We start from the raw sequence: 27,546 nt of genomic DNA, 5'->3' as shown, positions 1-27,546 counted from the left end.
CAGCCCACCTGGCTGAAGCCAGCGGCCGTTCTCGCGAGGCTTTGCTGCTTCCATGTTGCCACGTTCGCTCGGCGCGCGCGCGTTACGCCTCGCCTCAACCGACCCTGCTGGAGACGGCAGCCCCGCCCCCTTCAGCGGCGAGGGGCGGGACAGATCGCCGGCTATCCAGTAGGAGTTATGCTTCAAAGGCGAAACGTGGCACTGATTGGTCGCGTCATGCTGTCAATCAGCGGGATGTGGCTCAGATTAGGTTGCGGTCAACATTTGCTTTAACGTTGCGTCGAGCGGGCGGTTATTTTATGTTTATTTCTCCTCCGCCTCGATTTACAAAATATTTCAAACCATGACTTCGAAGAACAAGGCTGGCAACAGCAGATCAAACTCCGCGGGATCCAGAAAAGGTGAGAGCCCGAGGGACACAGCGCCTCGGCGGACCCGACCCAGTTGGCGGTTGCCGAGTTCCGGGAGCTCGGAACTCGGGTTGAGCCGCGACGGCGGCATTGGAAGGGAGCAGCGTGACACCAACCCTGCTCCTGGAGAGCGGTGAGCGGGCACCGAGCCGGGAAATGCAGCGTTGCTAGTGAGCGGGGGCGGGCTTGCATAGTTTTTTAAAATGCAGCTTTCCCCGTTTACCTGCGTGTTAGAAGAGGCTGCACCTTGTATCCGAGGGGTTATCACTCTTCGTACAGAATTTGCCACTGGGTCTCTGTCAGATCGATATGTCGCCTCTTTTTTCAGAGGTGATAGGCAAATCTCGGCACTGGTTTTATACCTGGGTTCATATTGTGCAGTCTCTACTCATCGGCATTGATTTTTTTTGCAGGATGTTAAACAGTTTGTACAGTGGGGATCTTTACATCTGTTAGTTTCTCCTTGTACTTCATATAATAGTTTAAAACTCCATGTTGCATTGAGCTGCTGTGCTGACTGGAAGAGGACATAGCTTTAGTCTCATCTGACAGACGTGGGTTTACATTGTGCACGGTCCAAATGGTAACGTCGAGGCACGACAGCAAGAGTCAGAAATTACTTACATGTGTTCAAATAATGGTTGCTGATTGATTTTTGAAAACAACTAGTGTTTATCTGTTTTGAAGGTAGATCTCTGTTGTATAGCTGATGAGGAAACTCGGACTTTGACAACTGCTGAAAGGTGTTATCTGGATGCTGGGTATATGCCCCGAAAGCTATATTGGACAGGGGAAGTGAATCGGTTACTAACGAGGTGGACAAGGGAGTGTCATTATGGACTTCCAGAAGGCATTTGATACGGTTCCACACAAGTGATTATTAGCAAAAATGAGAGCACATGAAAATGGAGGAAACCTTAGGACATGGATTGAATATTGGTTGGGAGGTAGGATGAAGGGAATGTACGGATTGGTGGAATGTAACAAGTGGTTTTCCCTAAGGATCTGTACTGGGGCTTCAGCTCTTCATATATATCAATCATATATATATCAATGACTTGGATAATGAATGGAGAGTTGTATACCCAAGTTTGCAGATGACACCGATGTGTTAAGTAAGTGAGCAAAACTGGCAGATGGAATTCAATGTGCGGAAGTGAGAGGGAATCCACTTTAGATCCAAGAAAGACACATATTTTCTAAATGGTAAGAGACTAGAAATTGGATAAGCAGAGGGATTTGGGTGGTACACAAATTACTAAAAGTTACTGGACAATTTTGCAGACCCATTGGGGAAGTTTTCACTGCCTTTTTTAAAATCTTCTTTAGTTTTCCCCAAACACACTAATTCCATTGCCCTGCCAATTTCTACACAGGTTCTCTGTGCACTAGTAGGTGTGCTTAAGCGCATAATATTGTGGTTTCTGTTCCTGTCCTGGATTAGAATTTAATTACCTCAGGTTTTTGGAAGTTCCTGATTTTAGCCAAGTTATTTGTAATGCCATATGATGAATAGAAAGCTTATAAACCTTGATCTCTTTTGTGTTTTCTGCCATAATAAAGATTTTGAATACTTGAATATACACAAACTGAACATAGTGCATTGTGAAATTATGAATGTCAAAATGAGTCCCATGCAAGTTTGTGGTTGCCTATGGAGGATTATTTCCATGGGCTGTGGTGTGGGCATGTTTGGAAATTGGGACTGAATGTTTCATGTATGTAGGGGCTGTGCTACTTTATTTGTTGTAGACTTTATGATGTGCTAAACTGCCCTTGTACTAAATATATCTTCTGTAGGGTAGCTTTGTGACTTGCTTTACAAACTAAAACGGTATCTTCTGTTGAAATGGAATTTTATAAGAAAGATTTGGGATGTTTGATAAAAGTGAACTAGATGAAGACACATACTGAAGATAATACTGTATTGGTCCATAAAACTCAGGGTCAATGAAGCACAGTATCTCCTTTTTCATGAATGACATTTTGAATGTCCTTCAAAGTGAAGGATTGTAGTGTTGGGAACTGGGACATCTTTACCAATTTGGGAACACTATCCAAAGCACTTCAGAATTGGGTATAGCTCAGTTGGCACAGTAAAACTCTCCAACTTTGTCCATCAAGATTTGAGTCCAGGTCCCAGAGGTGAAAGGCATCATCTCCCCCAGTGTCATGTCTTTTTACAAAAGCAAAATACTGCGGAAGCTGGAAATCTGAAATAAAAACAAAATGCTGGAAATGCTCAGCAGGTCATCTGTAGAGAGAGAAACAGTTAACGTTTCAGGTCGGTTTCTGGTGACCTGAAACATTAACGCTCTTTCTCTTTCCACAGATGCTGCCTGACCTGCTGAGTATTTCTAGCATTTTCTGTTGTCATGCCTTTTTTAATTGGGCAAGTGTAGGAGTCTTGTTAGTTTCTTAATCAGGTTAGATTTGATTGTTGTGTCTTTGAGAATTAATTTCCATATCATTAAATTAGAGGAACAACCTTTCTCAATCTCAAATGTACAATAGAGATATTAGTAGTAAAATACATTTGTGTACCATTTCTGGCTTGATTGCATGGCACGGAATTGGCCTTTCATTTCTGTCTGTCATGATGCCATGTTGGCAAACAACAAAATAGAAATGATTATATATTCCACACAACAGCATATAGCTTATCTGTGTTCCAAGCCAGGAACTCATCCTGGAGTTAAGATGATGTCTGAAGTGTTAATTATTTATATGCATATGAAAATTGTCAAACGTGGTACTGCAGAGAATTGTGCACTATAAATTTGAATATTTGTGCGCTGGGAGCAACATCTTGCATGCTGCATCTCGTCAGTTCATGAGTGGGATCCCTGTGGTCTTCATCCTGTGCTAGTTACTGAGGACAAATAAAAGGAAAAAGAAAGTACAAAAATATATTTATACAGTTTCTAAAGCAAAAATAATTGTTCTTGTTTCTAGCTATAATTGTGTTAACTTGGACAGGCCTCCTAAATTACAACTTAAGTTCCACTAATGAAGCAGTAGCTGATGGAAACATGTGCATCATTCAAGGGACGATGTCCTTGTTAAATATATGGTGGCGACTATTTCAGTGCTTGATTATGGAGTTGGCCACTTATTACTGTAACCTAAGTTGGAATTTCATGAATTTTTCCTTTTAGCAAGAATATAAGGCATAAAAGTAACTATAGAAACTGCATGTCTATTTAAATTGGCTTATAAATAACAAAAATAGTAACTTAAATTATGTTTTCAAAAATTGGAATGATGTGCATCACTTTATTGAGTTATTATAAATCCTACTTCATTAGTGTTCAGCTCTAATTGTGTGTTACAGTAGGAATGTGCACTGGAGGCGAAAACTATTGGTTTGCTGTGCAGGCAATTCTATTGCATCAAGTCACTTGCCAACATAGCACAGGGTAGTATGTCATAAAGAGCTGTTGTGTAGTGAAGATTGTCATTTCCATGGCTTTGTAGGTAGTTTGTGAAATAAATGATTTCCATTCCATATCGGAATAGCTTTCAGAGTTGTATATTAAACCATTCCATCTGGACTGCATACTCAGAACTGAAGCTACCTTATTGTAAACCGTTTCACTGAGAACGCAGAAAGTCTGAAATAAGAAAATGCTGGATATATACAGCAGTCCATCGGCATATATAGAGAAAAGACCGTTTAACGTTTTGGCTAAGGGCATTTCATTTTAACATTAATATTGAGATATTTTTACATAGCCAGTCATTTGGAAAAGATAACAAAAATGCTGTGTTAAACTGTTCAGGGGCACATGTCCGTAAAGTCAGTTGAAAGGCAAAGCGAAGCAAGGGAATTTGTGAAATGCACAGTCAGTTGCTTTTAATTAAAGTGACTGTACATTGTGTTGACCAGCTGTGTTTCTTCCTTTCTCCTTGCTTCTCGTTCCTCCCCCACTTACAGACAAGATCCAAAAGATTTTTTTTTATTTAAGCCGACCAAAAGCTGGTGGGAAATTAACAAATGTCTCCCCTTTTTACAAGGACATGAACCAGTTTTAGAACACAGTACAGGTGACTTTGTATTCCAAACTTTTCAAGCCAAGTTTTTGCAACTAAAGGAGCTCTATCCCATATCTAAAATCTCAAGTTTTAGTGAGGTACAGATCTTGACTGATCAGTATGATTTTATTGCTGAACTGACATTTTGAATTCATAACCAAGCAATTGGGCATGCATTTATTATAGCGTTATATAATCTACTTTTATTTCCATAATTCATAATTTATGAAGTTGCTTTTAAAAATTCTGTTGCTTTAAATGCTAAGGTTAAGCAAACCAGCAATTCCTTCAGTTCAAATATTATGTAACTTGTACTTTTTAAATGTCTTGTCAACCCCATTTTTGTTTATAAAGTGCCCACTTAACTTTTCTTGACAGTTGTTTGGAACAGCTGACTTTTTTTTAGAATCACAAACTTCAGTACAGGATGAAAGTTAACTGGTCCTTGTATCTTTCTTTTCAAAAGGATAGAAAATAGTGGATTCAGTGTTTGTATCAAGAATAATTTGTGAATTGAAATTTCGTTGCATTTTAGTGGCTAGCCAGTTGTGATCCTTTTCTGGGATATGCCACCCTTTCAGTGGTTAGGTGCTTTTCTTTTGCTGTGTTGCAGCAACCTATGGGTTTATCCTTGTTTTGGAAATTTTTATTTTTGAAATATGCACTCATAAGTCTGCAATATTATTACTGGGAAATGGAATATTTTCTTGATGCAGACAATAGCTCATTCATACAAGTGCTCCCAGTTCAGGCATAGATAGCTTGGTCAGATGTACAGTTCTGATCCATCTCTGAAGAGCACCAACATGGTATTTTCTATTTCTCTCAATTGTCCTGTAGCCCCTCCGCTCCTTGTGAGACTGAAGTTCGGGGCAGTCTTGTGCTGTGGACCTGAAACAATGCCCAGTAGGGATTGGGATAAGCTTGTCCCATTTTTTTTTCCACATAGGACCTTGGCAGTCAACACTGAAGAGACTTTCATGTCATCAGTATTGGCTAGATTCAAACCCAGGTTGGGGTGAAAGACCAGCATGTAGGCCATTGTGGGGTTTGTCTCAATAATAAAGGGTAAATAGTCCAGTAGCTGAAAGATTGGCGAATCACGTGTGAAAGACGCGATACCCTGTTTGTACATCACTGGGAAACACATTGTTACAGCCCCTGGGTTATGCTATTATTTAATATTGAGCAGGTTGGGTCAACTCTTAATATAAGAGACATGGGATTTGCTTACGGGAGTGACGGATGCCACTGAACCAGACTAAATTTGTAACAATCATGATGCCACTATTCAGTGTATATACACTGGCCACAATATCATGACCAGCTTGCAGATGCATACAAAGTTGGGCCGCATAGTGCACCCAGTTTATAGGAAAGTCAGCTGCATATTACAAAATGAAATGTGCGTGGTTGAGTTTGCCTTGACTCCTGAGATGTGGGCCAAACTGTGAAAACAGCTTTAAAATTGGATTGTTTTAAGAAGTGATCGTGACATGAGCCTAAACTTTTCTGTGTAGTAGTCTACAGATAAAAATATAAAACATTGAGTCCAGTTAAATGCCACTAGAGGTTATATTCTATATTGTAAACTGGCAAGGTTATATACTATATTGTAGCTAGGATGTAAACTTGCTGTATTAAGAGGTACTCTTCCTTATTCTGTTCAGTTTTGCATTAGTGTGAGCAGACTATTTTAATGTATGCAATTTTTTAAAAATGTACCATTATTGTGACCTTCATTTTCTTTACTTCTACCTCAATTCTGCAAAAATAAAAGTCTTGGTAGTTACGACAGTCGGAAATAAGTAATACACAAATGGCTGAAGGAACTATTCTTCTGATTAAACCCCATGTACCTTAATGGAACCGCATACAAAAATGATTAAAGGGAAATGTCAGACTCCGAATGACTTCTTGTTTAACAGCCACTCCACTACTAGTTTCTGCCAAGAATTATTAGCAGTCCGGTTAGAGAGAAAAGTAAGCTTCAAAGTGGATGCTTCCATTTAACTGGGAGCTGAGTATAGAGCAATTTGTTAGCAACCTTCTTGTCACCAGAAATAACAACAGAAAATGCTGGAAACACTCAGCAGGCCAGGCAGCATCCGTGGATTTTTCTCTCCACTGATGCTGCCTGGCCTGCTGAGTGTTTCCAGCATTTTCTGTTGTAATTTCAGATTTCCACAGTATTTTGCTATTGTGTTCTTGTCACCAGATCCTGATGTACCGATTGCTGAAATAATGCGGGAATCTAGTGGTTGTATTTAAAAGTTTTATTTCACTGGACTGCAGGTCATCTGTTAAACACGAGTCTTTAATCAGTTTAAGTTTATTTTAATTAAGTCTCAATTTGAATCATATGTTGATGTTTAGTCCTCTTTTCCTATCCTGTAGAAATAAACTTGGTGATTAAAACTGCTAGTAGCTTAGTTAGAGCAGTCTTAGTCAGTGGCAAAACATCCACTTTGAAACTTGTTTTCCCTTTTTATATTAAAGACAGTGATGTTGAAAACACTGAACAGAGCCTTTTGATATGCTTTATAGACATTTGCTGCTGTCAGTTTAGAAGCTGAGACATTTCCTATTGGTGCATCATTTATGAAACTTTTTTGCCAAGGAACCTTCTGTCACATTTACATCCATCTGACTAACATCCTGAACTGTACCATCTGATTACTGCTGCCTTTGAGCACCTTAATAGCCTGAGGTACATAACATTGTTCAGAAATTTTAACCCTTTTGAATCACGTTCATTAGAAAGGCATTTATCCAACTCTCAAGTGTAGGATGGATTTACCAACATCTGAACTTGCCTCATGTTGAAGACCCTTGTGATGGTTATTGAGTTGAACACACTATTTCCTTATGCTAATGAATAAAACATAATTATTAGAGTCATAGTCATAGAGTTTTACAGCACAGAAAGAGGCCCTTCGGCCCATCGTGTCTGCGCCGCCCATCCATCCCTGTCCAGTCTAATCCCATTTTCCAGCATTTGGTCCATAGCCTTGTATGCAATGGCATTTCAAGTGCTCATCCAAATGCTTCTTGAATGTTGAGGGTTCCTGCCTCCACCACCCTTTCAGGCATTGAGTTCCACATTCCAACCACCCTCTGGGTGAAAAAGTTCCTCCTCAAATCCCCTCTAAATCTCCTGCCCCTTACCCTGAATCTATGCCCCCTTGTTATTGACCCCCCCACTAAGGGGAAAAGTTCCTCTTTATCTACCCTATCTATGCCCCTCATTATTTTGTACACCTCAATCAGGTCCCCCCTCAGCCTTCTCTGCTCCAAGGAAAACAACTCCAGCCTGTCCAGCCTCTCTTCATAGCTGAGGCGCTCCATCCCAGGTAACATCCTGGTGAATCTTCTCTGCACCCTCTCCAAAACAATCACATCCTTCCTATAGTGAGGCGACCAGAACTGCACACAGTACTCCAGCTGTGGCCTCACCAGCGTTTTGTACAGCTCCATCATAACCTCCCTGCTCTTATATTCTATGCCTCGGCTAATGAAGGCAAGTATCCCATATGCCTTTTTAACCACCTTATCTACCTGCTCCGCTGCCTTCAGGGATCTATGTACATGTACACCAAGGTCCCTCTGACCCTCTGTACTTCCTAGGGTCCTACCACTCATTGTGTATTCCCTTGCCTTATTTGTCCGTCCAAAATGCATCACCTCGCACTTTTCAGGGTTAAATTCCATTTGCCACTTTTCCGCCCATCTGACCAACCCGTTTATATCGTCCTGTAGCCGGAGGCTTTCCTCCTCGCAATTTACCACCCCACCAATTTTCGTGTCATCTGCGAACTTACTGATCATACCTTTTACATTTTCATCCAAATCATTTATGTAGATCACAAACAATAAGGGACCCAGCACCGATCCCTGAGGTACCCCACTGGACACAGGCTTCCAGTCACAAAAGCAACCTTCGACCATCACCCTCTGCCTCCTGCCACTCAGCCAGTTTAGGATCCAACGCGCCAAGGCACCCTGGATCCCATGGGCTCTTACCTTCTTGACCAGTCTCCTATGCGGGACTTTGTCAAAAGCTTTACTGAAGTCCATGTACACCACATCCACAGCATTTCCCTCATCCACCCCACTAGTCACCCCCTCGAAAAATTCGATCAGATTTGTTAGACATGATTTACCCTTGACAAAGCCATGCTGACTATCCCCGATTAATCCTTGCCTCTCCAAGTGGAGATTAATTTTGTCCCTCAGAATTTTTTCCAATAATTTCCCCACCACAGATGTTAGACTCACTGGCCTGTAATTCCCTGGTTTATCCCTGCTACCCTTCTTGAATAATGGTACTACGTTAGCTGTTCTCCAGTCCTCTGGTACATCCCCTGTGGCCAGAGAGGTTCTGAAAATTAGTGTCAGAGCCCCTGCAATCTCCTCCCTTGCCTCCCACAGCAGCCTGGGATACATCTCGTCCGGGTCTGGGGATTTATCCACTTTTTGGCCTGCTAAAACCGCTAGCACCTCCTCCCTCTCGATGCTAATATGTTCAAGTATGTCACAGTCCCCTTGCCCGATTTCTATGTCTGCATCGTCTTTCTCCATAGTGAACACAGATGCAAAAAATTCATTTAAAACCCCGCCTACATCCTCTGGCTCTACACACAGCTTGCCACTTTGGTCCCTAATGGGCCCTACCCTTTCCCTGGTTATCCTCTTGCCCTTAATATACTTATAAAACATCTTAGGATTTTCCTTTATTTTGCTCGCCAGTGTTATTTCATGGCCCCTCCTCGCCCTCCTAATTTCTTTTTTAAGTATGCCCCTGCACTTTTTATACTCCTCTAGGGCTTCTTCTGTCTTTAGTCTTTTGTAACTGCCAAAAGCCCCCCTCTTATTTCTAATGCATTTTTATATATCCCTTGTCATCCAAGGTTCCCTTTGCTTGTTGGTCCCACCCTTGACCTTTACAGGAACATGTTGGCGTTGTACTCTCTCTATTTCCCTTCTGAAAGTCTCCCACTGTTTTGATGTGGATTTTCCTATAAGCAGCTGCTCCCAGTCCACTTTGGCCAGATCCTGCCTTATCATATTAAAATCGGCCTTCCCCCAATTTAGAACCCTTATTTCCGGGCCGTCTTTGTCTTTTTCCATGACCACCTTAAATCTCACCGAATTATGGTCACTGTCGCCAAAATGCTCTCCTACTGACACTTCCACCACTTGCCCGGCTACATTCCCCAGAATTAGGTCCAGTACCGCCCCCTCTCTTGTAGGACTTTCTACATGTTGGCTCAAAAAGCTCTCCTGGATGCACTTTAAGAATTCTGCACCCTCTAAGCCTTTCACACTCTGACTGTCCCAATTTATATTGGGGAAGTTGAAATCCCCCACTATTATTACCCTATTATTTTCGCACTTCTCTGAGATTTGCCTACATATCTGTTCCTCTATCTCCCCCTGACTGTTTGGGGGCCTATAGTACACTCCCAGCAAAGTGCTTGCCCCCTTTTTGTTTTTAAGTTCTACCCATATGGCCTCATTAGAGGAACCCGCTAATATATCATCCCTCCTTACAGCAGTAATTGACTCCTTAATTAATATTGCAACACCCCCTCCCCTTTTACACCCCCCTCTGTCTCGCCTGAAGATTCTATACCCCGGAATATTGAGCTGCCAGTCCTGACCCTCCCTCAACCATGTCTCCGTGATAGCAACAATATCGTACTCCCATGTGTTCAACAACAACTTCAGTTCATCCACCTTATTTGCAAGACTCCTTGCATTAAAATAAATGCCTTCCAGCCTTGCCATATTGCCTTTTGCCTTCACATATTTGCTCTGCCTTCCCAGCTGACTTGCTTTTCCCTCTGTATTTGGCCGTAAATCACCCCCTACTATAGCTCCACTCTGTACCCCAACCCCCTGCCAAGTTAGTTTAAACCCTCCCCAGCAGTGGGGGGGGGGGTGTAACTAAATGGTGCTTAGTGGTGATGGTGCAGTAATCATTTTTCTAATTGGATGACTTGGAGCCATTTCATTGTATGGGAGAAATCAACTTTCACTAATTAATGCTGATGGCTAAATATTTCACAAAACAAGTGCATACTAAATGATTTTGTTTTTGTCCTTGGCCCTTAAACCCGAGTATCTAAACATTGACATAAAAATGGTCTGTGTAATAATTTTGTCTAATACTGTAAACAGTTTTCAGGTTTACTGCTTTTTAACTATTGATTCTTCCATCTTGGCACAGAACCTGTGCATCAACACTGCTACAAGTTCAACTGGAACTGTGAGCTTTCCTAACGAAGACTATGACACTGGTAACCTTTGTTGTGAATGGCATGTTGTTGAGCTCGATTATCATCATTAGTGCTTGATGTTCGTAGCTTTGATTGTACCAGTTGAATTTGTGTGCTTGCATGCAACGTTTTTTCTGTTGCTGTGTTTTTTTTTTCCCCCTCCATTGTCTGAGCAGTTTGTAAGCTCCTGGGCAAGTAAGATGCTCTTTCTGAGTTGACATGTTAGCATTTGTAATGAGATTGTTTTGTTAAGTAACCAAAACATTTGAAGTGATGTGCTAACTTTATTTGCAAGTTTCATTGCTATAGTTGTGCTGTTTAGCAATGTTAATATTTTGGTTGTGGTAAAGATGGTTTGTTTTTCTATTTTTTTAAAAACTCTGACTAACCAAGGTGTTTGACCAAGTAGATTTTGGGCTAAACTCTGCATGAGTGTACTCTTAAAATCATTTTTGAATGTCAAACCTAAAATACAGATGTTTGTACAGGGAGAGGGTGGTTCTGTTTCTCTGTTAGCTTGCCACCCATTTGCAATTTTTGCAGGACAATATGTTTTAGTTTTAGTTTTCATATTTTGATCATTCCATTCTTTTAAATGTTTCCACTGTAAGTGCCATTAGTGCATTACTCAGTATTCTTTGAGGTGAATGGTGACATGAAGTACAGTACCAGCCTCTGATGTAGTGTGCCAAGTGGTAATAACTAAGCATGGAGTGAGAAAGGAACACTTGACATATTAAGCCCTTTTCTTTAATGGGTAATGTACAGTATATCATATCTTGGACTCTAATCTTCTGCAGAACTTTTCCTGAGAAATCCTCAGTTGTCATTGTGTTGCACCCAAAATATTCACCAGCCTCACATTTCCATTATTTGACATTGCCTGCTTCTCTTAGACAAACACATCTCTCCCTCGTAGCAGCTTAAGAACTATTGTTTCTGGTGATGTATTTGATTATTTCACACCTAGCCTTTTGACCTTAACTGCATTCCAACATGCATTTATCTAGTACCTTTGGCCTCGAGCTAGATCATGTCTCCCCTCAATCTTGTTCTTTCTAGCATTGCGAGTTTCTCCTAATATATCAGAGCTCCAAGACTTGGAACCATTGTCACTCTTCCATCAACTCTCTGCAGCATATCTGTGTCCTTTTTCAAATTAGGATGCCCAGAGTTGCGCACACTGTTTTAAATGGCGCTTCACTAGTGTTCTGTACAAGGTTGGAATAACATGTTTTGACTTGCAATTATGCATCCTTAAGGTAAATCCTTGAATTTGATTAGCTTTGACTGGGACCTTTTATTGAATGATGAGTAATCATTCCCAGATATTTTAGTACCTTTTCTTTTAGGGGTTGAAGGGGACCTGTCTGTTGATGTCTGTGTGGTTGAATGTGGAGACTGGATTGCTTGACATAAATAGGTTGCGAAAGTCATTAGTTCAATCCCTTGTGGCCAAAGTTGTAATTGTCAGGTGTCAGCCTTGGCTCAGTGGTAGCAATTTCACCTGAGTCAAAGTAGTGAGTTCGTGCCCCACTGCTGACACTTGAGCACATAATCTATGCCAGTGGTTCTCAAACTGGGGTCTGTGAACCCCTGGGCATCTGCAGAGACTTCCAGGGGGTTTGCGACCGGAGGTAGTTTCAAGCCTGCTCCTCTTTATAAAACAGACACTGATTCAGTTCTTGCGAATTGTTCTCAACGGCTGGGCCTACCTCCTCACAGGCCCACAGCTTTTACTCATTTGCAACGAGTGCTCACTTCCAGTCAAGTTGATTCCTCTCCCTGGCGCCACTGCCCTGTGCCATCCTCCTGACACGTGCTCATAACGCTTGTGGGGCCCTTCAAACATGTGCCTGAGTGTGTTCATGCAAACACGTACAATCCCACAGTGCAGCTGTTACAGAACATGCCAGTGGGACTTTTTAAAAATTTGTTTATGGGATGTGGGTGTCGCTGGCAAGGCCAGCATTTATTGCCCATCCCTAATTGCCCTCGAAGGTGGTGGTGAGCCGCCGCCTTGAACCGCTGCAGTCCGTGTGGTGAAGGTACTCCCACAGTGCTGTTAGGAAGGGAGTTCCAGGATTTTGACCCAGCGATGAAGAAGAACCGGCGATATACTTCCAAGTCAGGATGGTGTGTGACTTGGAAGGGAACTTAGAGGTGGTGGTGTTCCCATGCGCCTGCTGCCCTTGTCCTTCTAGGTGGAAGAGGTTGTGGGCTTGGGAGGTGCTGCCGAAGAAGCCTTGGCGAGTTGCTACTGTACATCTTGTAGATGGTACACACTGCAGCCACGGTACGCCGGTGGTGGAGGGAGTGAATGTTTAAGGTGGTGGATGGGGTGCCAATCAAACAGGCTGCTTTGTCCTGGATGTTGTTGGAGCTGCACTCATCCAGGCAAGTGGCGAGTATTCCATCACACTCCTTACTTGTGCCTTGCAGATGGTGGAAAGGCTTTGGCGAGTCAGGAGGTGAGACACTCGCTGCAGAATACCCAGCCTCTGACCTGCTCTTGTTGCCACAATATTTATGTGGCTGGTCCAGTTAAGTTTCTGGTCAATGGTTAACCCCCAGGATGTTGATGGTGGGGTTTCGGCGATGGAAATGCCGTTGAATGTCAAGAGGCGAGTGTTCGACACCCGTTTGTTGGAAATAGTCATTGCCTGGCACTTGTGTGGTGCGAATCACAGAATCACAGAAACCCCACAGTGCAGATAGAGGCCATTTCGGCCCATCGAGCCTGCACCGACACATATCCCACCCGATCCCCATAACCCCTACACCAACACACATCCCACCCTATCCCTGTAACCCCACGTATTCAATCCCCCCAACACTAAGGGTCAATTTATGATAGCCAATCAACCTAACTCGCACATCTTTGGACTGTGGGAGGAAACCGGAGCACCCGGAGAAAACCCACGCAAACACGGGGAGAATGTGCAAACTCCACACAGACAGTCACCCGAGGCCGGATTCGAACCCAGGTCCCTGGCGCTGTGAGGCAATAGTGCTAACCACTATGCCACCGTGCTGCTTGTCAGCCCAAGCCTGAACGTCGTCCAGTTCTTGTTGCATGCGGGCATGGACTGCTTCATTATCTGAGGAGTTATGAATGTCGCTGAACACTGTGCAGTCATCAGCGAACATCCCCATTTCTGACCTTATGTTGGAGGGAAGGTCATTGATGAAGCAGCTGAAGATGGTTGGGCCTAGGACACTGGTGGTGAGTCACGCTTCCATCAGCATCCCAGCATGTGCATAGGTGCTTGTAAGCTCATTCACCTTGGTCAGCCTGCTGACTATTTAAAAAATTGCCCAGTACATAGTAGCCATCTGTTGCTGTGGAGTACCCAGAATTGATGCGAGAAGCAGGCACACCCATCTCACTGATATCTAAGTAAATACCTGTTTTCTTAAAAGCATTATTAAAACATTCTTTTAAGTGCAGCACTTTCATATCATGAGTATTATATCGTATAATTTAGATGAGGTGTCCGTGATTACTGATTGATTTGAAAAGGGGTCCTTCAACCGAAAAAGTTTGAGAACCACTGATTTAGGCTGACTCTACAGTGCAGTAGTGAGGGAGTGCAGCACTATCAGAGGTGCCATCTTTCAGATGAGATCGTACTCTCATCTGCCCCTTCAGGTAGACAAAAGACCCACAACACTACTTGAAAAGCAGGAGAGTTCTTCTGGTGCCCTAGCCAACATTTATCCCTCAACCAACCTCATGGCCACAGACTTTCTGGTCATTTATCTCATTTGCTGTTTGTGGGACTTTGGGTGCGGCATGGCTGGCATGTTTCCCTACATTACAACAGTGGCTATATTTCAAAAAGACCATTGCACTGTGAAGCTCTTTGGGATGTCCCGAAGTGTTATGTAAATGAGAGCCCCTCCCTCGCTTCATGCCTTCCTTCCCCTCCATTATTGTGTATACTTTATTTGCTGATTCCTGTTCCAATATATGTTGCATTCTTTGTATCTGTGTTAAAAGCCATTTCTTTGCTCACTTGTTTAAATGGTTCAGATCTTTCTGAAATGCTGTTTGTCTCTTTTATATTTGATGCCTGGCAAATACCATACTATAGCAACTAATAGTCTCCTCTTCCTTGATGAGAAAGCAAATTATAGCTTAGTTTAATTAGGTCTCTCTGTTCTGGCATAGGATTAACTTGTTACTTTTTGTACAAAATACAGTATTTTGGGCATCATCATGGGAACACCATAACCTCCAAGTCACACACTATCCTGAATTTGATATATAATTACTGTTCCTTCATCAACCCAGGGTGAAAATCCTGGAATTCCTGAACTAACATCATTGTAGGAGCACCATCAGCACAAGGGTTGCAGTGATTCGTGGAGAAGGCTCCCCACCAGCACCTCAGAAACAAGGATGGGCAATAAATGTGGGCTTTCAAGTGTTGCTCACATCCCATGAACAAATCCAAAAAAAAAAATCTTTTTATCTTGATTTTTGCTGGTTTTGTTTAAATTTCCCTTTTTAATTCCTGCTCCAGTTCTATTCAGCCTGATCACCCCGTCATCCACATTATACTCTGGAATTAAACTTGGAAATAAAACAATTTTTAAAGTGTCTGCTGGTTACTGTATCCCTCTGTCATGTGATTGACGCTATATATTGCTACAGCGATGCACATGACCTTGAATAAAGATTGCTTCATTTTTTTGTCTGGTATGTGCCAAAAGCCAGTCCTTTAAACATGAATGTTTTTAGTTTTTTTTTGCTGAATTTCTGTGTCTATCATGGTTAGTGGTAAGGAATGAAATCTCACTTTTTGTACCCAGTCAGCTTTGCTCATTTTTGGATCGTGCATATGATGGTCAGCTAAAGAGCAACACTCCCTATGTTCTACTCCAATAACATCTTCTAATCTGAACCTTAGCAGACTACCTGGTACAGCAACACTGATCTTTTACCAATTTTTGCATCAGCCCTCTCTTTGACCGTTTGAGTGAGACTGTTGGATATTTATTTGAATAGTACCATAGGATCTTTTATGTCCACCCGAGAGGGGCAAATGATGGCCTCGGTTTAATATCCCATCTGAAAGACTGCACCTTCAACAGTGAAGCACTCCCTTAATACTGCACTGAAGTGTCGGCCTGGATTATATGCTCAGATCTTTGGAGTGGGCCTTGAACCCATGATCTTTTGCAGGTGAGAGTGCTCTCTTAGGCAGTCCCTTGGAACCGAGGATGACTTCCACACTAAAAATGAGTTTTCAGGTGACTGATGAGTCCAATGCGGGACCTACAGCCTCTCCTAGGTGGGGCAGACGGTGGTTGAAGGGGCGGGTGCTTGGGTTGACGTGCGCTCCTTGCACTGCTTGCGCTTGGCTTCCGCTTGCTCCCGGCAAAGCGACTCGAGGTACTCGGCGCCTTCCCGGATGCTTCTCCACTTTGTGTGGTCTTGGGCCAGGGATTCCCAGGTGTCGGTGGGGATGTTGCACTTTTTCAAGGAGGCTTTGAGGGTGTCCTTGAAGCGTTTCCTCTGCCCACCTGGGGCTCCTTTGCCATGTCGGAGCTCCGAGTAGAGCGCTTGTTTTGGGAGTCTCTTATCGGGCATGCGGACAATGTGACCCGTCCATTGGAGCTGATCGAGCGTGGTCAAAGCTTCGATGCTGGGGATGTTGGCCTGAGCAAGAACACTGACGTTGGTGCGCCTATCCTGCCAATGGATTGGCAGGATCTTGCGGAGGCAGCGTTGGTGGTACCTCTCCAGTGCTTTGAGGTGCCTGCTGTACGTGGTCCATGTCTCTGAAGCATACAGGAGGGCAGGTATCACTACTGCTCCGTAGACCATGAGCTTGGTGCTGGGTTTGAGGTCCTGGTATTCAAACACTCTCTTCCTCAGGCGACCGAAGGCTGCACTGGCACACTGTAGGCGGTGTTGGACTTCGTCATCGACGTCTGCCCTTGTTGACAGTAGGCTCCCGAGGTATGGAAAGTGGTCCACATTGTCCAAGGCCTCGTCATGGATTTTGATAATCGGGGAGCAGTGTGGTGGGGGCAGGTTGGTAGAGGACTTTTGTCTTACGGATGTTTAGTGTAAGGCCCATGCTCTCGTAAGCTTTGGTGAAGGTGTTGACGATGATTTGGAGTTCGACCTCCGTGTGTGCAGACACAAGCGTTGGCGACTGTAATTCGATGACAGAGGATGGGATGACCTTGGATCTGGACTGGAGGCGATGGAGGTTGAAGTGTTTCCCGTTTGTTCTGTAGATTAGCTCCACTCCAGCGGGGAGCTTACTGAGGGTGAGATGGAGCATTGCAGCCAGAAAGATCGAGAAGAGCGTTGGTGCGATGACACAGTCTTGCTTGACCCTGGTTGCATGTCGTCGTGAAGCAGGCGGAGGATGGTGACAAACTTTTGAGGGCAGCCGAATTTGAGGAGGATACTCCATAATCACTCACTGTGTCGAAGGCCTTTGAGGTCAAAGAAGACCATGTACAGTGGTTGGTGCTGTTCCCTGCATTTCTTTTGTTGTTGACGTGCGGTGAAGATCATGTTCATTGTGCCCCTTAGTGGACGGAATCCGCATTGCGACTCTGGGAGGAGCTGTTCAGCCACTGGGAGAAGGCGATTGAGGAGGATTCTTGCGATGACCTTCCCTGTGGCAGACAGCAAGGAGACTCCTCTGTAATTGCCGCAATCGGACATGTCGCCTTTCTTGAAAACTTTCTACCACTGAGCCAAGGCTGCCCTAGACTAGCATGCTATTTTGCACATTTTAGGCTTGTGTAAAGAATTGCTAATTAGGTGAGGTGCTGACACCTTGAGAGAAGGTGAGAAAAATAACTTGCAGTTTTGCTGCTAAATGTACTATTGTCTAAAATAACACAAAATGCTGGAAAAACTCAGCAGGCCAGGCAACATCTGTGGAGAGAGAAATAGCGTAAACATTTCAGGTCGAAACCCTTCATCAGGACTGAAAAAACACAGGAAATGAAACACATTAAAAGGCCAGTTTGGGGGCTGGGAAATAAGTTGATATCAGAGTTCTGTTAGAAACTTTCTACAAGCCATGTGGTACACCAAGTATTGAAGGATACATTTTTTAGCAGTTTGCTTTTATTAATTGTGCCTAGTGACTGAACGGCTTCTGAATTATTCATTAAAGCATGCTTCGCTGGAAAAATAATGAAACAATGAGAACCCATTTTGTGTTCTTTTGTTCTTATTGAGCAATACTTGGCACTAGATAGTGAGTGAATTTGTGGTGACTTTTGGTTGGGTAACCCAGACAAGTTTGATGCCAAATAGTTGTCATTCAAAGAGGAGTCTTTCCATATGAGTGCTTAAATCTGTTTGGCTTATGGGGAAGGCAAATCTAAAAATACTCTGTTAGCAGATTCTGCAGGCTGATCTTGTATCGGGTTATAGCTGAGTTAGCTCTCTCCTATCTATGAGGCTAAGGCTGGAGTTTGGGTCGCAGAGTTGCACATTTTGATTTGCTTTTCATCTTTATTAGACTTTATAAGGTTTTGCCTACAACTTTATGGAAAGTGTAGATGACCGACACCATGGCAGATGATGCAGGTAATGTTCTATTTTATATGCGGAAGCAGCTGAATATGCACTGGATGTTTTCTTGCTTTGACTCTTGATCTTTTGCAAACTTTTATGTATAAAGATTTTTCTCAAACATCTGCATTTTGCAACACTAGAATTTCTAGTTGCCTTTTGATTTTTATACTGTGGTTGAAGATTTAAATGTGTCCTGGTTGGTCTGTAATGTTGAAGTAAAGCTGTTTTCCATTTTATGGTAGTGGGCCCATCTCCGATTAGTTTGTGCTGAACTGGCATAATCTAATTTAAAATTAGTTCAACTTGGGTCTTTTTTTTGTAGTCCCGCATCAGGCTAAAGCTTGCAGATTAAAAAAAATGGACTGGCTCAGAGTACTTAGTGTTGTCTTTTAGGTGGCTTGTACTTCAGTAACACAAATTGTTCTGTAGCCAACAGAACCGCTTCTGTGAATAATTGTACTTTTCCAGGGTGCGTTTTTGATGAGCATACAATACATATTGCAGTTGAGAGTTCTAATATTTGATGCACATATTATGTCACTTTTTTTCTGTTTACTGTTCTAAGATTACTTGGGAAGAGGGTTGGTATATCTCGGGTGTACTTACACTGGTACTGGTGTGAGACTAGTAACTGTTTATAGTGACATGAGCCTATAGATGCAACTGGCACTTTATTGTAGCTAAGAGCCAAAAGTGAGTTTACGTTCCTAAGTGACCTGGTGCATTGCCTGAATATTTTGAACTGCTTTGCACAATTTAGAGTTGTATTGCAATGGATATGTAACTGAAGTAGTTGTCAGACCAGCTTCTGGAGGGGATTTTGCACTGCTTGCCTCAGCTCAATATAAGCAACTTGCATTCTTTACAACACAATTTGCATTTCTGTGAAATTTAAGCCACCTTGCATCAACACAGTGTAGTACAACAAGCCTATTGGTGGTGTTTCTGTGAAAACTCCCTGTAGAAAAGGATCAGGAATGTGACTGTTTACTTTTGAATTGCAAATGAAAACGTTTATGGGATTATCCTGTACAACAGCTGTGTTTTTTTGTAAGACTAGCTTCTACTTTTCAGTTTTTCTATATGGGGGTAAATTGAAATTGAGTTGACATACCATTCTGATAACAGTAATGCACTTGGAAAGAAATCCCCATTTGGTGACTTGTAACGAAACAGTAGTATTTGCATGAAAAACTAATTTTCCACAATCTTGTACATGATCCCCAAAGTTACTTAAAGGCAAAGCAGTAATTTCATCTCTAGGTTCAAATGACAAACTGTTTAAGCTTTGATCTCCGTTAAATGTTATCAGATTAGAAGGAAATATGAGAAGAAAATGAGCATATAATATAAAGGGAAATAATAAGGGTTTTTGTAAGCAAAAAAAAAAGGTAAAATAATAGTTGGAGAGGGCAGGGCTGCTTGGAGATGAAGGAGAAAGTCTAGTTGTGAAGGATAAAGGAATGTTGACGATATTAAATTTTACAAATAATGGTGGAAGTGAGAACACAGGTATACCACAGGAGGATCTGGAACAATTGTAAAGAAAGATTTTCATTTTACCGTATATAGCGCCTTTCATGACCTCCAGACATCCTAAAGCACTTAACAGCCAATTAAGTACTTTTGAAATGTAGTCACTGTTGTAATGTAGGAAACGTAGCAGCCAATTTGTGCACCGCAAGCTCCCACAAACAGTGACAAGATAATGACCAGATTTTTTTTTTTTTTTTTTATAAAAGAGATGTTACTTGAGGGATTCAATATTGATTGGGAAAGCTCTTCTTCAAAGTAGTGCCATGGGATATTTTATGTCCACCTGAGGACAGACAGGGCCTTGGTTTAAATTTTCATCTAAAAGACTGTACCTCTGACAGTGCAGCGCTTTCTCAGTACTGCATTGGGTGTCAGCCAGGATCAGATGCTCAAGTTTCTGGAGTGGGACTTGAACACACAACCCTCCATTAAATATTCAAATTGGAACAGTGATCAGCTAGCTTGGCACAAACCAGGGTCAAGCCCCTTCTGTCTGTGTGGCTCAGCTACTTGCTGGGCATGCTCACGGGGGGAACGGTATATCATTTGTAAACAAAAGTCAATGCAGAGCTCAGTATGCTCTCTAGGGTGTGTATTTTATTAAATCTTTGAAAAGGATGACACTTTAATATACTAAGGGAGCATGGTTGACAGAGAACCATAGAATTTTACAGCACAGAAGAAAGCCATTCAGCCCATTGCACCTTTGCTTGCTCTTAACGGGCTATCCACCTAGCCCATTTCCCTGCTCTTTCCCCACACTTTATTAAAAAAAATCAAATATTTATTCACTTTACTCTTAAAAGCTATTATGCATTCTGCTGCCACCATTATTTCTGCTATGGCATTCCAGTCTGAACCTGCTGTGTTTTATAAAAAAAAAAAAAAAATTCTAGTACCTCCCTTCATTGTTAACTATTTAAATTTATACCCAGAGTTACTGACTCATTGACCAGTGAAAATAGTTTCCCCTGATTTACCTTATCGAAACTCTTCATAATTTTAATTGCCTCTATTAAATTTCATCTAGCTTTCTCTGCTCAAACGGAAAGAACCCTAAATTCTGTAGTCTACCTTCATGATTAAATCCTCTAATTCCTGTCATCATAGTGAATCGCTTTTGAACCCTCTCTGCTCTTGACATCTTTCCTAAAGCAAAGCGCCCAGAACCAGACACCCTAGTCTAACGAGCCGAACCAATGATTGATTTGTATAGGTTTACCATTACCTCCTTGCTTTTTTACTCTACATTTCTAAAACCTATAGTCCATATGCTTTTTCTTTTTCTTTTTCTTTTACAGCTTTATCAATTTGTCCTCTCACTTTGAAAGATTTGAGCATCTGAACCCTCAAGACTCTTCCTTTTCAAAGTTTTACAAATTCAGTATATTATTTTCTTTGTACTTTCTCCCAAAGTGTGTCAATTTGCATTTCAATTACACACACTAGGGACTGGCATCCACTGTCTTTTTTGCAAATGTCCTTGTTTTCAAAATGGTCATTGTATGTACTGTGAAAATTTCAGTAGGACGGGGGAGTTCTTTACCCAGCATCCATAACCATGCAACTATTCAATCCCAGAGTTAGAGCGGTTTCTCTGCTGCAGTGGATGGTGGGTAAAGAGCTCGCCATTGCACAAAAGCAGTTTCTTTCACAAAACCGGCTGTTGCCTCGCATAGACCTGTACGTTCCGTGTTTCAAGTTTTATAAAAGGGCTTGGTCGTCGTCTTCTTAGGCAGTCCTTCGGAGCCGAGGATGACTCGCTTCCACATTAAAAATGAGTTCTCAGGTGACTGATGAGTCCAATGTGGGACCTACAGTCTCTGTCACAGGTGGGGCAGACGGTGGTTGAAGGGGCGGATGGGTGGGGTGCTTGGGTTGACGTGCGCTCCTTGCGCTACCTGCGCTTGGCTTCCGCTTGCTCCCGGCGAAGAGACTCGAGGTGTTCGGTGCCTTCCTGGATGCTTCTCCATTTTGTGCGGTCTTGGGCCAGGGATTCCCAGGTGTCGATGGGGATGTTGCACTTTTTCAAGGAGGCTTTGAGTGTGTCCTTGAAGCGTTTCCTCTGCCCACCTGGGGCGCTCTTGCCGTGCCGGAGCTCCGAGTAGAGTGCTTGTTTTGGGAGTCTCGTATCGGGCATGTGGACGATGTGACACGTCCATCGGAGCTGATTGAGCATGGTCAAAGCTTCGATGCTGGGGATGTTGGCCTGAGCAAGAACACTGACGTTGGTGCGCCTATCCTGTCAATGGATTTGCAGGATCTTGCGGAGGCAGCGTTGGTGGTACCTCTCCAGTGCTTTGAGGTGCCTGCTGTACATGGTCCATGTCTCTGAGGCATACAGGAGGGCGGGTATCACTGCTGCTCTGTGGACCATGAGTTTGGTGCCGGGTTTGAGGTCCTGGTCTTCAAAAACACTCTTCCTCAGGCAACCAAAGGCTGCACTGGCACACTGAAGTCGGTGTTGGACTTCGTCGTCGACGTCTGCCCTTGTTGACAGTAGGCTCTGGAGGTATGGAAAGTGGTCCACGTTGTCCAAGGCCCTGTCGTGGATTTTGATAATCTGGGGGCAGTACTGTGTGGCGGGGGCAGGTTGGTAGAGGACCTTTGTCTTATGGATGTTTAGTGTAAGGCCCATGCTCTCGTACACTTCGGTAAAGGTGTTGACGATGGTTTGGAGTTCGACCTCCGAGTGAGCGCAGACACAAGCGTCGTCTGCATACTGTAATTCGACGACGGAGGATGGGACAACCTTGGATCTGGACTGGAGGCGATGGAGGTTGAACAGTTTCCCGTTTGTTCTGTAAATTGGCTCCACTCCAGTGGGGAGCTTACTGAGGGTGAGATGGAGCATTGTAGCAAGGAAGATTGAGAAGAGCATTGGTGCAATGACACAGCCTTGTTTGACCCTGGTTCGTACGTGAATTGTGTCTGTGGTGGAACCGTTGGTCAGGATCACGGCTTGCATGTTGTCGTGAAGCAGGCAGAGGATGATAAACTTTTGAGGGCAGCCGAACTTGAGGAGGACACTCCATAATCCCTCACGGTTGACGGTGTCGAAGGCCTTTGTGAGATCAAAGAAGGCCATGTACAGCGGTTGGTGCTGTTCCCTGCATTTCTCTTGTAATTGATGTGCGGTGAAGATAATGTCCATTGTGCCCCTTAGTGGGCGGAATCTGCATTGCTACTCTGGGAGGAGCTCTTCGGCCACTGGGAGAAGGCGATTGAGGAGGATTTTTGCGATGACTTTCCCTGTGGCAGACGAGGACAGGCAGACAGTGGTGCATTAAAGGCCGTTTGTAATTTGTGAATGTCCATTGTTTTGGAGTGCTTCCTGTATTTTTTACCATGCAAATTATTTGGGTGTCTCTAAGTTTTTTTGGAAGTGTCTGTTTATACAGGTTTCACTGTACGTATATATGAGCACATTCTGTTTTCCAAACCAGGAACCCGGGCTCCATCTAGCCAAAGCAAAGGAGTATGGACAGTGTTAATCTAGTTCCTAGTGCAGTGAGCCTACTGTCCATAATTAATAAATTGCGTCCTATTCAGGTCAGGCGGATGGCTGGTATGGAATATGACAATGGTGCACTAGTGCAGGAGGAGGTGCCCATCTGAGGTTGTGGTGTAATGTTAAGGTACCTTTGCTCTACATCTGGCTTGTGTTTTTTCTGAACAGGGAGTGATGTTACCATTGCTTGAAGTATACAAATCGATAGTCTATTCTTGGTACCGGTGTCTGTAGCTGGATAAGCACAAAATGGAATAGTGCAAAAACAAAAGTTTGGAACATATAAATATTAGTCAAGTTTTTTTGTTCAGTTGAATTTTAACCCCCCAAAACGGGTATGTTTGGGTCAGGTGGGAAGTATAAATGTTAATTACAAGTATGAATCCAACCTGCTTCAAACTCACCCACTTCCGATTTTAACGGAAGTGGGACAAGTGACGGGTGACCAATCTGCTCTGGAGGTGGGTCCGTCGTTGAAACCTTTTAAGGAGTCTGCGTGCCTTTATTTTAACAAGGTTTACATTTTTTTTTCCTGCCGTCCGGGTTTTCCTAGGCAACCCAGTAGGCAAAAGGCGGTGAGAAGGGCTGGATCCACATGGTGTTTTTTTCCAGGCCCAACAAGCTTATTAACACTCCACCTCTCTCCACCTTCACGATCTGCCACCGAAACCCCCACCCCTGCGTTCTATCATCCCACCACCACAAAACTTGCCTGCTCCTCGGCTCTAAAGCCCTGCCCCAGTAAATATTGGGGTCATGGTGTTTAATGATTGGCAGATATATCATATTTGATGTACTGTTCACTGAGTACAGGAAACTTTGGTTTATCCGGAGGTTGTATGTCCGGAATACTCGATCTAACGACAAAAATCAGGAGCCATTTTCTATAAGTTTTTAGTTCTCGTTTTTTTTTCCCAGTCAGGCACTGCAAGGTCTGTAGCTATAGCAACAGTTTCAGCTAGAGAAGCTTGCAGCTGCAGCCGACTCTTTAGAAGCTGTTGCTAAGCAACAGTGTTTGTTGTCGGATACGGAGATGAAAACCTCCGTATGCTTCAACATTAACTTTGTATGTCCGGCAGTTTTGATAGATCGGCAACACGCCGGTCCTGTCTGTGCTGGATATCACAAAGTTTCCTGTAATATAAAATGCTCTAATGGTATAGAGCAACAACGTATCTTCTAACTTAAGCCCTAAAGAATTGAGACCTGGATTGATGAATGACTAATGAAATAACAGCAGCTTTTTAAAGCCAGTTGATCCTGAATTTTATGTATATTTTGTTTATGCTTATGGTGCAACTGGGATTTTTTTTTAGCTTGATAATGTTTGTGTACTTAATTAAAAAAAATAAATAAACCCAATAATCCAGTGCTGTGATTTTACATTGTGCTAAATGATCTCTGGCGTATTGAATGCCCTAGTATATACACATTTTATTCATTCATGCCTAAATAGAATTCATTTTGCATAATAAAACTACAAATGGCAAACATTTACTGGGATCACAAGCATGCTTTCAGAATGAAGTAACAAAATCATGGTTTAATCTATTTTGAAAACAAAATAAACTTTACATTAATAAGCTACATGCAATAGGGAAAGTGATCCTGAGAGGATAGAGAAATGGAAATTGGCAGGGATACTTAAGAAATAATGTGCTTACAAAACATTGGGGAGAAGATAAATTCAGAATTGGTAAAAGCAAACTAATTTATATTTTAAATAAAAGAAAATTGGAGGTTAGGCAAGCTAAACAAGGACAAAGTGGCATAACATGATGGGATACATCCAAGGTCTAAGGGGAAACCGAGGAAGCAATGGCAGAGATCCCAGAAATTGTATTTTGAGGGTTTTGTTGAGTGGATGTTTGTCAGAGGACTGGAGAATGGGCAAGGCAATAATCTGTTTTCAGAAAGGGAAACCAAACTGACCCAGGTCAGGCCATAGATTGACATGATGGGGAATATTTTGGCATCTTTAAATGTGAAATTACTAAATATTTAGATGAAGAGAAAATAATTCAAGGAAGTCCACACTAATTTCAGGAAGGAAGATTGTGGTTGACAAACCTGATTGAGTTCTTTTGAGGAGGTGACTTATGGTGGATGGGGGGAAAATTAGTGGATGTGGTGTACAAGGACTTCCAACAAGGTTACTACACAAGTCTGACGAAAGGTCTTCGACCTGAAACGTTAACTCTGTTTCTCTTTCCACAGATGCTGCCTGGCCTGCTGAGTTTTTCCAGCGTTTTCTGTAGTTATTTCAGATTTCCAGCATCCGCAGTATTTTGCTATTGTACTACACAAGACTATTGGGAGAAGATGGATGTTATGGAATTGGGGAAGTTGGCAAATTGGATTTAAAAACTGGTTAACAGGGAGGGTACAACAGGAGTTAAAGTCAGTTTCTCGGTGGTTGGAAGTGGATAATGGTGTTCCTTGGGGTTCTGTTCAACGCTGTTTCTGTTCAATGTGTATATTGATAATTTGGATGTAGGGCTACAGAGTTGTGTCCGAATTTCCAGATGATAAAATAGAAACTATAATAAATAAATGAATACAAAGGGAGGTTCAAGGGGATATTGATAATATGGTGGAATGGACAAAAAGTGAGTAAAGGTGGTACAAGTTGATTTTTTTTTAAAATTGTTAAAAACAAGTAATGGTTATACTTTGGGGAAAGCTGGGTGCTGTTGAAGAGCAGTATGATTTTGGGGATTCAGGTTTACAAAGCATTAAAAGCAGGCCATCAAGTCGATAAGGCCGTAACGGAATACTAGATTTTATGGCAAGATATACTGTACATGTACAGGAGCTGACACACACGAGCCGTACAGTACCAGACAGGAGTGAATCGTTCCCTTTTACCTGCTGTGTGTGCTGTACATGTTCGGGAGCTGACGCTGAGACACACGCCACCTGTCCATCTACTGTGGCGTGTTACTGAGTCTCCTGAGGTATGGATGTCTAGATGTAACGGTGAATCTATATAAAACCTTTAGTAAGACTACATTTTGGAGTACAGTTTTGGGCTTCACACTGTCCGAAGGATGTTGAGGCAATAGAGAGGGTACAGCGTAGATTCACTCGGATGCTGCCTAGTATGAAGAAATAAAAATATGAAAAAAGACTTGGAAAGTTGGGGCTATTTTTGTTAGATCAGAGAATTGATTTCTTAAGAGGTGACATGAAGTGATGGGACAGAGTAGATAGAAACAGATTGCTTCCAATGGTCGAGGGGACATAATTATATATAAAAGATTTAGGGCAGGGTAGGTGAAACACATTTATACAGCGGCTATGAGGCTGTGCAATGCACTAGATTTGTGATTAAAACAGGCCATGTAAACATTAAGAATAGGTTAGATTAGTGGTTGAAGGCTCGTTTTGATATCAAAACTGAGAAGAGCTAATTCTTAAAATTCATGGTGTGGAGATGCCGGAGTTGGACTGGGGTGGACAAATGTAAGAAGTCACACAACACCAGGTTATAGTCCAACAGCTTTATTTGAAATCACAAGCTTTCGGAGCGCTGCTCCTTCGTCAGGTGAAGTGGAGAAATGCATAAAGACACAGCTTATATAGTCAGAGAATCATGTCAGATGTTTACAGGTAATGTTTCCAACTGCCATTTATCACACCTCGGCAGAGAGATAATCACAGCAATCAAAGGTGTGAATGGTGTCCAAACAGGTCAGTCAGGAAAACATTACATCAAAGAACAATGAGGTGGGGTCACAAGGGGTCAAATATTGCAGATGCTGGGGTCTGTATGAAAAACAAAAAAACAGACGAAAAAATCTTTTTTTTTGCTGGAAATCACAGCAGGTCCGGCCGCATCTGTGTAGAGAGAACAAGCCAATGTCGACTCGAGTCTGGATGACCCTGCGTCAGATGGGGTTACATGTAGCATGACATGAACCCAAGATCCCGGTTGAGGCCGTCCTCATGGGTGCGGAACTTGGCTATCAGTTTCTGCTCGACGATTTTGCATTGTCGTGTGTCTCGAAGGCCGCCTTGGAGAATGCTTACCCGAAGATCGGAGGCTGAATGTCCTTGACTGCTGAAGTGTTCCCCGACTGGGAGGGAACACTCCTGCCTGGTGATTGTTGCGCGGTGTCCGTTCATCCGTTGTCGCAGTGTCTGCATGGTCTCGCCGATGTACCATGCTCCGGGGCATCCTTTCCTGCAACGTATGAGGTAGACAATGTT

General features: G+C 42.8%; 2 protein-coding genes across 7 annotated transcripts in view; both read left to right on the top strand.

Moving 5' to 3' along the window:
• Nucleotides 1–207: 207 nt before the first annotated feature.
• Nucleotides 208–27,546, top strand: part of unm_hu7910 (un-named hu7910) — a 426,260-nt gene continuing 398,921 nt past the window's right edge. For 3 of the 6 annotated variants that reach the window (XM_085993023.1, XM_085993021.1, XM_085993020.1), the window contains exon 1: nucleotides 209–401. In XM_085993023.1, coding sequence (XP_085849149.1) covers nucleotides 344–401 — 58 coding nt within the window. In that variant the 5' untranslated portion in view covers nucleotides 209–343. Of the gene's footprint in view, nucleotides 402–440; nucleotides 544–10,677; nucleotides 10,748–27,546 lie in introns of those variants that run through there. The other 3 variants (XM_085993025.1, XM_085993026.1, XM_085993024.1) reach the window with 3 other exon arrangements.
• Nucleotides 18,117–27,546, top strand: part of LOC147114919 (uncharacterized) — a 65,215-nt gene continuing 55,785 nt past the window's right edge. Inside the window, exon 1 of the mRNA XM_085993030.1 lies at nucleotides 18,117–18,299. Within this exon, the coding sequence (XP_085849156.1) occupies nucleotides 18,272–18,299 (28 nt within the window). The 5' untranslated portion in view covers nucleotides 18,117–18,271. The remainder of the gene's footprint in view (nucleotides 18,300–27,546) is intronic.

This window comes from Somniosus microcephalus, chromosome 7, assembly GCF_052327205.1.
Source record: "Somniosus microcephalus isolate GS21.2 chromosome 7, FLI_Smic_1.0, whole genome shotgun sequence".
Taxonomy (NCBI): Eukaryota; Metazoa; Chordata; class Chondrichthyes; order Squaliformes; family Somniosidae; genus Somniosus; species Somniosus microcephalus.
The sequence above is the reverse complement of the archived record's forward strand: the minus strand, read 5'-3'. Positions and strand labels throughout refer to the sequence as shown.